We start from the raw sequence: 11,798 nt of genomic DNA, 5'->3' as shown, positions 1-11,798 counted from the left end.
TCTTAAACAAATTTCAAAACATTAATATCTCAAAATGTATAACGAATTTTGAAAAAACTATACACTTGAGAATCAATGCAGAAAATTATTTCAAATAATGTCAATTGTCAATATATTTCGAGTCGAATTTTTTTTCTTATTGCTAAATGAAAATGTTATAGAATGTATCAATATTTTTCTATCCTAATAGAATGAATTTTGACCAGATACTAAGTATAACGTAGTAAGTGGAAAAGGCAAAGGATAACTGAGTGGAACAAAGGGGTCTAGAAATTATTATTAGTCTTTCTAGTTTTTGACCCAAGAAACGGATTGAGATGAAGGATTTTCCATCTTTTTTATTGGGTCGAAATAATAATGTCTATTGAATTTTTTAAAAAAATTACACGTTTGAAGGCCTAAACAATGGAATTCGGCCAAAAAAAAAAACAAAAGTAGTGGTAAAACCATTGGTTTTTAAAGTATGCATCATTTGGAATCAACTATGAGATTTTCAACTCAATCCAATTTCGTTAACAATTTGTCTGCTGAAATTTATCTGTGGATTTTATATGTTTATATGGCATATATTTATCTTTCTATTTGATTATATCAATAAGTGTGTTTTTTATCCCTTCCAGTAGTACTAGGTAACTCATACAGTGGTAGCCCATAGGAGCCCACGTATCTTAAATGAAATTTTAAAAAGTTTTTAACTCTTTAGATCTTTAAAAAATCTACATATTTGGAATCAGCACTGCACATAAAATTATTTATGACAATATCAATTGTCGATAAGTTTTATCAGATAAATCTTAATTTCATGGAATTTCTTAACTCCATTGTTTTTTTCAATAGAATTTCATACTATGCTTTAAAAAACAATTGAATCTATATTAAAACAATAACTGTTGGACAATGAATTTTGGGATAAAATAGTGGAAATAAAATTATTCAATTGATTAAATCAATGGAATAAACCTGTTGGGCTACATGTCATTTTCGTATCTCTTATTTGGTATATATTCATCCTCCAATTATATCTGAAAAAGTTAGAGATAGGTTAGAGAAAAAAAATATTTAAGAGAAGGGAACCGAAAAGAACACAAAAGAATTGTAGTCCATTTGAACATATACTTGGAAGCAACTCGTCCATGTCATAAAAATAAAATAAAAAAAATTGCTGCGCGGTCGGAAATTGACCGTTTTTCGGAAGTTCGAAAGTCATCCATAGTTTTCATTGTGATTTTACCAATATCAGTCCCAAGAACAAAAGTGTAAAATAATAAGGATAATGCTTAAGCCCTCAAAAAATGACTCCCAAAATATTCTCATTTAATATGGTGTATTGGATGTGAAGTGATCTCTATAATTGTGTTTTTAATTAATAGATATTTTAATGCCACATAGATTTGAGAGACTTTTGAGGGTCTCTAGCAATGTCCAAATAATAATAACAATGTCATTATTTTGATTATCAAAAATGAAATGTAGCTCATCTGTTTGGTAGCCTATGGGAATCCAACAAATTTATTCCTTTGATTTAATAAATTGAATAGTTTTATTTACACTCTTTTATCCCATAATTCATTGTCCAAATTTTTTTTTAATATTGATTCTATTATTTTTTAAAGCACAGTTTAGAATTCATTGTGTTATTTCTGAATTCATTTGTTTTTAAATTTTATTGGAAAAAATAATATAATTAAGATTTACCTGATAAAACTTATCGACAATAGATATTGTTAGAAAGAGTTTTATATGCTGATTATGAATATGTAATTTTTAAAAAAATTAACATACATTGTTGATAAAACTTATCGACAATGCATTTTGAGAGTTAAAACTTTTTAAAATTTCGTTTAAGATATTTGAACTCCCATGGGTTATCACTATATGGACTACCTAGCACTATTGTTTGATTATTATTATCGTTATTTTTTCTCTTCGAAAAATCAGACCGGATTTCCTATCATGGGTGAAACCACTGCCGTTTAAGGGTATTTTCCGACGAAGTCCAATACCATTTATTCCGTTAAAAATAAAATAATAAATTGATCAAATGAAATGTGTGTTTTTTTTTTAATATGCCATCTCGGATGCTTGGCTGAATTTCTGAAACAAAAAAAGGGACACAATAGTATCGATGCCCTTATTAATATTTATTTCCAATGGAACTATTGGAACAAAAATTTATTTTGAGAGACTTTTTGTTAATTATCCATATTTATATTTATGTTCTGAACTATGAACTATGAACTTTTTTTTTGAATGACTGAAGTATGATTTTTAATCAAGGTGTTATGTATAGTTATGATTTTAGTTATAGAGGTCATAGACCTAATTATATTAAGTTACCCAATAAATTAAATAATTAAGATTAAATTACCCAATAAATTAAATAATTGATCTCGACTTCCTCTTCAAAAAGAGAGGCTGATCTCCCTCAAATCTAAAAATCTCATCACTATAAAACCAAATATATCACAGGAACACACTAGAAATGACAATGTTCGAAAATCCGTGACGCATAGAGGAGATCTATAGCCGAAGAAAAGAAGAAAAGAAAATGATAGTATAAAATTTATGATAATTTGTTTTCGCATATGGTTTCATTATTTTCAAACGTAACAGAATCAAACTACCTGCTGCAACGCGCAGTTCGCTATCTAGTCAAATAAAAAATCTCCATGAAAATACTCAGGATCAGGGATCTTTTAGTTTTGAACATCAAATAAAAATCTCAATGAGAAAAGTAGAACCCAGAGCTGGAACACCAATCATGGGGCAAGCCTCAGTGGGTCTCTTGGGAATAATGATGTCTTGCGGATGTTATTCAAACCACAGAATAGCATCACCACACGCTCCAACCCTACTCCAAATCCACCGTGTGGGGGGGCACCGTATCTGTGAAAGGTAAATTAAAGAATTATATTAAATCATAGATAAATAAATCCAGTTACTTCAGCATTAGTGAAATATTTAGAGTGTTTGCAAAGGTAAATAAGGAAGATTTCATCCCTGCAATCCGCAAGAATCAGGTTTAAATGGTTTTTTTTAAAAAAATAATAAAGTAATAAAAAGTTCAAACCAGACATATACTGTTCCTATTTTCCTTCATTCCCTCAGGGCCAAAATAAACTTGATCACAGCAACTAACCCTAAACCATACACCAACTCTAAACAAGCAAAACAAGCTTCTCCTCAACAATAATGGTTGATCCACAGCACCACCATCAACTCTGCCCAGTAACTGGACCATTAGCCCGTTAAGGAAGGGGCAGCTGGAAAATACAAGCTACCTGAAACTTTCCAACTGTTCCAGGCTCCACGCCATTGTCATTTTCTAACAGAAGAACTAACAAAAGAAAGTTTCTAGATCAACAAAATACACTTAAAAATCGGTGAGATAAAACTTGCATTTATGTTTTATGCTCATAAATTTCGTTTTTATTTTTAAAAATACTAGTTCCACCATTTATTATATATTCTTTTCCCTGATCATCAACAATTTGTAGGAAAGAAAATGGTTGGTTACCTCAATTCATTGGTTTTTTTACTGTATTTTCAAAATTGGCGTCCAAACACCTGAACTGTCTTACTCTTACTATAAAAAATTAAAAATGTTATCATTCATGTGATGCGACAGTTTTTCAGGAGAACCATCACAACAATATGAACAGCACTTCCAAAGAGTAGAAGCAGTATAAAGACGTAAATCTAACAGAGTGACCACTCCATCAAGAGTTGCTGCTTTTGTAAGTATGAATGGGAAATATAAGTACCTGAAAGAATCAATATACGTTGATATGGTCGAGACATCAATACCAAAAGCCTGTGCACGCTCTGCTAAGAAATCTGGCACATGGACACGCTGAGCTCCTGAAATTATCTCCTCACCTAAATAACAAAGACTAACCGATAAACTCCAGTCCAGTCGATATAGCATGCTATTTAAACCCAAGAGATGACAGAATATTTAACAAGGTGATTACTCCAATTATAATAAAAGTACCAGACTGGAGCCACAAAAGGGAAATGTATACCAGCTAATACTTCAATACGAAGAGCATTAATTGGTTTCATTCTTGTCAAAAGATTGACTTCACATTAAGTATCTTAAATTAAGACATGTACATGAATGTAGTCTGAAAAAAATAATCTACAAAAGAAAACAAGGGAACAACATTCACCATATTGAATGGGAGGCCAGAGTTTTTTCAGGTGAGGAAGACATTTAAGTATCAATGAACTATCAATAGGAAAAGAATATTTAATCTTGTACCTCGAATAAAAACATCGAATGAATTACTGTACTTCACATCATCATAGCAAGGCATTGTATAGAATGGCCTGACAGCCAAAGGATAGCGGTGAAGTATGTAGAATTCAGTACCATACCTACAACCAGAAGCAAAAATGGTTCTCCAAATTTATATAATTAAAACATTGAACATTCAATGAAACAGAAACTCAAAGTTAGGCAGTATGTTTACTTCTCAAGAACCAGCTGTCCCAGTTTTCTCTCAACTTCAGTGTTTAGGTCGTCGTACGGGTCAATTTCTACACCTGCATCCTGCAGACACAAAAAACTTCTTACGAAAACTAACTAAAGAGAACATTACAATAAACAACCCTTGCAACTTTGCCTTCAATCAAAATAGCACAATCAAGTTCAAAGAGCAAAAACACAAGACACTAGTAGATGAAAAATCTAGAGTATCCATAATCCATAGGCTACAGTTCACACTAAATTTTTTAATTGGAAAAAAAACAGAGTTGACATCAAATTATATAGCCATGGCAGCAATGCTGCCAATTTAAAAGGTATAGAGGTCCTTTCAAAAATACCGCGAGGCTTATTTTTGTTCCCTTTACTCACCACAAATAAAACAAGAGGAAACGAAACTCTCTTCCTCTAATATGTTTGCACAGCCTTGATCCATATGGTTTCTTTCTCTCACTGAAGCGCTTGCCTTAACACTTTTTTTCCTTTTTGTGACCAGAACTTATAAAGCATGGATAAGGATATGACATACAAGAGAAGTACAGTACATGATGACAACAAATTCTGATGGTAATGGGCTCATTAACGCTTTCTATCTTTCAAAATCAGACTGATACACAATTATTTTCTAAATTAGAGATGCCCTCGAGCAAAACTATTCTCTTACCTTGAGCATTTGAATCCCTTCTTCAAAACGAAGCCGTAGAGTTTGTCTCAAGTACTGTGCATTCAGTGAAAGTCAATGATTAGATTCAATATAGGAGGATCTTGAATATCCTTAGCAACTTCAACAGAGTGCATATATTTGATTCTTGAGCTAGACAAATATACAAATATCAAATTCACACATTTTAAACACACTGCATGTCGATAACATTGCAAGTACTTAGAAATTCATAATTTCAATACAATCTAGTACAACTGAGTGCTCATAATCATTACCTTCAGAGGCTCAAATGGATATTGCCTCCCTACAGCTTCAAGTTCCTTCTTGCAGTTCTCATTCAAAGCGTCAAACATTGTCACAAACAAACGGTCCACCATATCCATGACCTGTATGACAACACCCAATATGAAATATCTCAAGAAAAAGCTTGAAAAAATACTCAATTCTCTGGTTCATGAAAAGCAAACCCAATAATTGAATCCTACCTCAGAGTAGTGATTCTTTATCTCCATTTCAACATCAAGACCAGTGAACTCGCACAAATGCCTGTGTGTGTATGAATCCTCTGCTCTGAAAACAGGACCTATCTCAAAAACACGCCCAAAATCACCGCAAATAGCCATCTGCTTGTGAAGCTGGGGTGATTGTGCTAGGCATGCAGGTTGCCCTTTGTAGTCTAGTTTAAAAACTGCTGCACCACCTTCACTAGAGCCTGCTATCAATTTAGGTGTATGAATTTCGACAAATCCTTCTGATAGCAAGAATTGCCTAAAGATCTGCAAGTTGATGCAACCAATTTAAGATAAGAACATTCAGCTTAGCACTGTTAGATTATTACCAAATGTCGTAAACCTGACAAAACTTAAATACAAAGGGAGAGTCAGGGATCATGACGTAAATACTGGCAATATTCATCATACAAATAAAATCTATAAATGTAAGCAACATTGGAAGGAGTTAGTGTTCCAGCGATGAAAACTTCCAGTACACCAACAACAAATAAGTAAAAAATGCAGGAAAAATTATCATACCATATAATGCCAACAGTGACAATATTAAGACAAGGGAGTGCAAAAGCAGTAGAAATGTCTATTCCTGGCCCAAAGACCCAAAAAAAAAAACCGAGAAGAAAATTGATAATTAGGGTAATGATAACAATACTAACATTGCAGACTTGAGACTGAATACGGAAAATCCCTTGGTTAGCAGGAGTCCGCATATCAAGAACTCGATAATTTAGGCGTGTATCCTGATTGACACGAACAAGTTGTTCTCCAGCCTGCATCATTTAAATAAGCCACTAAGTATGTGTGCTATGGACCCAAAATAGATCTTTGGTTCTTTGACAATGCAATTCAAAAGACATAAAGAACAAGAATTGTGGTTAATTAACCAGTACCTTCTGGCATCATTGTTGGAGGGAAATAACATGGTCAACACACACATACACATGTACTTAGAGGGAGAGACTGAAAAACACCCCCACCCCCTTTTTTTTTTCCCTTCTGTTTAACGAAGGTGCTTATGTTTCAGAGAGATATCTTATTAGTACCTGCAAAGCCCTTTCTATTTCAGCTTCACTTCGAGCAGCATCCTCAATGTTAATAGGCAGGGTTGGAAGAGCCTTGTTAACGCAATATAATTTCCTGACTTGAACTTCTACCTGCCAAAAACCAAAAATTTGTACTCTTACGACATAGTGCAGTTTCAATTTATTAATTTAATAACTTCAGATATACCCAGCAATGCGACCTTCTTACAGATTCACCCAAGTCAAAAGATATGAAACGCAAATATATTCATGGAATGAAAATAGCTTATACCTGCTGCTGTGTTGTACTCCTGATTGGATCATTGGGGACAGAGACCACGCCTTCGACGTTGACGATCGACTCCCGGCTCAAGCTGGCCACAAACTTCACCATCTGTCGGCTGACCACGTCAGGCTGTGCGGTGACAACGCACTGCACAGTTAAACCTTTCTCTCTGACGACCACAAACGACATGTTCTTGCTCACGGGGCGGATAGTCTGGGCTCGGCCCCGAATAAGCACTTGCTGGTCCTTAAGTTGTTCCACAAGGGCGCCGACCTCCGTCCATTTTCGAAGGTTGACCTCCTCTTTGGACTGGAGGTCGTTGAGCGGGACATAGCCGTAGTTGGCAGCGAATGGATCGTTATCATCGTCGACTGATAGAAACGAGGTGGCTGCGGCCAACGCCCTTTCCTGCTGGCGGCGCAACTTCTCCTGCTTGGCGACTTCTTTTTTCGCGGCTTTCTTGCTGGTCGATTTAGAGGACTCTTCCTCTGCTTGTGGGTGTTGCGCACCTGATAGAGGGATCTCAGACGACATTTGCTTTCGACCTGTTCAAGAGCAACTTTCTTCCTCTGCAATAACCCTAACAAAATAACTACTTTGGGATCAGTGAGTCACTGGATACGCAACACCATTCACAGGACTGGCGGCGGGGACAAACGGGCCCTAAATCAAGGGATATGGGCTGAGGGGCTTGTACATTGAAAGCCCAACCACTTGGAATGTTCAAAGCCAAATTTTATTTCAGTAGTGCTAGGTAGCCCACATAATGGTAATTCATGAAAGTCTTAAGTCTCTTAAATGAAATTTTAAAACGTTTTAACTCTCAAAATACATGTTAGATTTTTAAAAAAATTACATATTTAGAGCAGTAGTGCTAGGTAGCCCTATATGGTAGTCCATGAGAGTCAAAGTCTCTTAAACGAAATTTTAAAACGTTCTAACTCTCAAAATACATGTTAGATTTTTTTAAAAATTATATATTCGGAATCAACACATAAAACTCTTTCTAACAAGATCCATCATTTATGAGTTTTATCGGGTAAATCTTAATTCTATTATTTTTTTCAATGGAATTTCTTAATTCCATTGTTTTTTTCGATGGAATCTCAAAACACAAATGAATTCAGAATTAAAACAAGGAATTCTAGACTGTGCTTAAAAAAACAATAGAAACTATATTAAAACAATAAATTTTGGATAATGAATTATGGAATAAAAGAGTATAAATAAAATTATTCCATTGATTAAATCAATTGAATAAATCTGTTGGGTTCCCATGGACTACCAAACTGATGGGCTATATGTCATTTTCGTATTCAGAATCAACGCATAAAACTCTTTCTAACAATATTCATTGTCGATGAGTTTTATCCAGTAAATCTTAATTCCATTGTTTTTTTCAATGAAATTTCAAAAACAAATGAATTCAGAACTAAAACAATGAATTCTATACTGTGCTTTAAAAAACAATAGAATATATACTAAAACAATAAATTTTGGACAATGAATTATATAATAAAAGAGTAGAAATAAAAATATTTCATTAACTAAATCGATGGAATAAACATGTTGGGCTTCCATGGGCTACCAAACTGACGGACTGCATGTCATTTTTTATTTTATTTACACACCACTAATCTACTATCTCTACACCATGATAAGTTTACACCATAAATTTATAAACACACAAATTTATAGTGAAAATATCAAATTATCCTTATTTTATACAATATTATAAATATTAGTATTAAGTTTACACATATTCAAACTTCAAGTCTCTTACCGATTTCTCCATGTTAGGACTCTTGCTACCACCGATTTTCCACACCTGAATCGACATCAAAAACCATGCAAGTATACGACCAATAATGTCTCATTACCAAAAATGTCTCTTAAATATTTCTATATCTAATGAAATCTCTCAAATTGAACATGTGGGTTTGTCGATGAGTGTGTAGTTGTTAAACGTTGGGCGATTTCTTGTTAGAATATGGTTGAAATAAAAATTGACACACCAGATCCGTCTCTAGGGTTATAAAACGATAAGATCGTGTTGTTTATCTGTTAAAAAAAACACCATTTGTCGTTTTCTTCTCAAAAAATGACACTGTCGATTTGTAATCTCTCCATAAATCAGTACGATCATGTTGTTTTTCTTGAATAAAAACAACATGCCGTGTTGTTTTTTTAGAGGAAAAACGACAAGACCGTGTTGTTTTTCTTCTAGAAAAACTACAGCCTGTGTGGTTTTTCTTCCAGAAAAATGTCATCTTGTTATTATTTTGTTCCCTTTGGAAAATTATGGTGTAAAGTTAGTAGTATCTAATTAAATATGTAAAAATTATTTATTTTAAAATTTTAGTTTAAGGGTTAATATGTCATTGTATACAATGATATTCATGTAAACTATACAAATTTTAAAAATAGTGTAAAGATGGTATATTAATGGCGTGTAGATAAAATTTCTTATATCCGAAATAACACTTTAGTGTTTAGATTGAGCTAAGGGAAGAGAGGGGGCTGGAGGGCTCTCTCATCTTTGGAGTTTGAATAGATAAAAAAGAAATTAAATCATTTATATATTTTTTGTTTAGTTATCATAAAAAAAAAATTTAATTTATTCTTATTTTTATGTTTGAGTATTATTTATAAGGGTAAAATAAATTTTTAACTTATAGATAACTTAATTAATCACCCTCTCTCCTTCGGCAAAAAATTAATGAATTATTATCTCAATTCTCTTCAAATCTCTCTTTATTTTTTCTAAACTATTCAAACGATGGAATTTGAGGAAACTCATTTCATTTCTCTTTCCCTCCCTCCAAATCCATCAATCCAAATACATTCTAAAAAACTATGGTAGTGTATCTATGCTTCACGCGTGTTATTTGTTTAGATTTAAATTTAAAATATTTTTATGATAAACTATATATATAAGTCAACGGTTTGTTATTTAGACATATGTGTATTGTATTTTTAATATGTATTGTTATTTCATTTATGCTTGAACTATCATAAAAAAAAATACGGAGAATATTAATATATTGTCTAAGTTCTCGAAACAATGTTGATTTGCTTCGTCTCAAATTATCAAACCATGTTTGACAAATTAAATCTGAATCGTCCATGGTTGAAGAATGGTTGTCTGACAATTTACAAACAAAAAAAGTCTAGCAATAGTCAATGTAGAAAAACTAAAAACGCAATAAATAAAAACTCTTCTACGAAAATAATTAACTACTCAAGGAGACTTGTTGAAGCAAGACGTCAGGCTCTGATGAACCCTAGATTCACAAGAGACTTTCAAAGCGTCCGAGAAACAAAAAAGCACAACTATTGTAAGCTAAGCATGCACTTGATAAACTTATGAGATGGCAATAGCCAGTAACATAGCTGGAAATATTTGACCCAATTATATGATATTTATAATCAAATTAATATCAGTGTACATATATATGTATATAGGCCTAACTTATTGTTTTAGCGTGGTTATTAATCTATAACGAGTATTTATCCCATTTAATAATACGAAGCTCTAGACAATTAAATTAAAAAATTTAATAGTAACGTGATGTATCAATCATACCAAAACAATATACGAAATGGGAGTGCTACAGCACTCCCAAATGGATGTTAATATCGCATTGTTGCAATCATTGGCTCAATCAACCTGAAAAATCATTCACTACACAAAATGTTTGAAGGGGGTGTATATTTATGTCACAACTTTGATCATCACCTCGTCCGAGTATTTATCTTTAGGGTGGACTACATGAATATGTAAGAAAATCAATTATAATCCACTAAATGTATTTATTTTCGCCATTCATTTATCCTTAGGATTACATTTTCATAAACTCTTACTGAATTTATATCATCTCTTACTATTTCAAACCATATTTTTATTAGGTTTATTTTAGTTTCATCCTCTCTAATATGTTTAATATATTTTGTTTTCCTTTCTCACACCTCTCTATATGGATTATTGATCTTCGCTCATAGATTTTGTCGCCTCCCTCTCTCTTGTTAACCCCACTCTCTTCATCGGTGACGCGGTCACAGATCATCGTAATCGACGATTTTCTTTATGCCTATTTTCTCCGTGTCTCCCTCTTATATAGCAGAAAAAGTAAAGTAGAGAGAAAGAAGTGAAACTGAACAAAGTATATATACGGAGAGTATCCACAATGGGATGATTTTAAAGTGTTTGAGATGATACTTTATTGATAAATTAAGCGTTAGATGTTCACAATGGGTATTTGAGATGATATTTTCTTAATAAGTTAAGCACTACATGCACACTTGTGATAAAAAATGACATTTGAAAAATTAGTCCATACATGATCTTTGAAGTGTATAGTAATTGATGAATAGTGAAGAGAGAGATGATGAAAAAGAAAGAGATACGTGATGAAAAGTAAGAGAGAGATGATGAAAAGAAAGGGAGAGAAGATGAAAATGAAGAGAGAGAAAATAAAGAAAATGAGTATATAGAGTATTGTAATGTATGGAGTGTTGATGAATAGTGTAGGTTGTGGGACCTAATCATCAAATTAAATTGTGCCACCTAAGAGAGAGGAGAAGAGATAGAATATAATATTGAGAAATTTGGAGTGTACACACAAATACTACAATTGTGGATGCTATGATGAGAACATTTGAAAACAACGGTCAACTGAAAACTGATATGACCATAAATAAAAATAATCGGAAATTGCATTATATTTTGATATTTCCATGCGAGTTGAATGATAATAATTGAAACGGTGCGTACGACTGAGAAACCCAGGTCAACTAAAATATGTTGACTCTTCTCGAACCATCAGTC

The 11,798-nt window shown here is 32.9% G+C and overlaps 1 protein-coding gene across 1 annotated transcript; it reads right to left on the bottom strand.

Moving 5' to 3' along the window:
• Positions 1 to 2,535: 2,535 nt before the first annotated feature.
• LOC120006361 (aspartate--tRNA ligase 2, cytoplasmic) lies at positions 2,536 to 7,593 on the bottom strand. The gene is made up of 10 exons (XM_038856378.1): positions 6,977 to 7,593; positions 6,706 to 6,816; positions 6,319 to 6,432; positions 5,639 to 5,929; positions 5,429 to 5,539; positions 5,154 to 5,207; positions 4,476 to 4,555; positions 4,265 to 4,380; positions 3,765 to 3,879; positions 2,536 to 2,886 (listed from the first exon to the last, which is right to left on the bottom strand). The coding sequence occupies exons 1-10, from the start codon at positions 7,502 to 7,504 to the stop codon at positions 2,760 to 2,762; spliced, it is 1,647 nt and encodes a 548-aa protein (XP_038712306.1). The 5' UTR covers positions 7,505 to 7,593; the 3' UTR covers positions 2,536 to 2,759.
• Between the last annotated feature and the right edge of the window lie 4,205 nt (positions 7,594 to 11,798).

The sequence above is a fragment of the Tripterygium wilfordii genome, chromosome 9 (genome assembly GCF_013401445.1).
Source record: "Tripterygium wilfordii isolate XIE 37 chromosome 9, ASM1340144v1, whole genome shotgun sequence".
Classification (NCBI taxonomy): domain Eukaryota; kingdom Viridiplantae; phylum Streptophyta; class Magnoliopsida; order Celastrales; family Celastraceae; genus Tripterygium; species Tripterygium wilfordii.
This window is presented reverse-complemented; position numbering and strand designations above follow the sequence as displayed.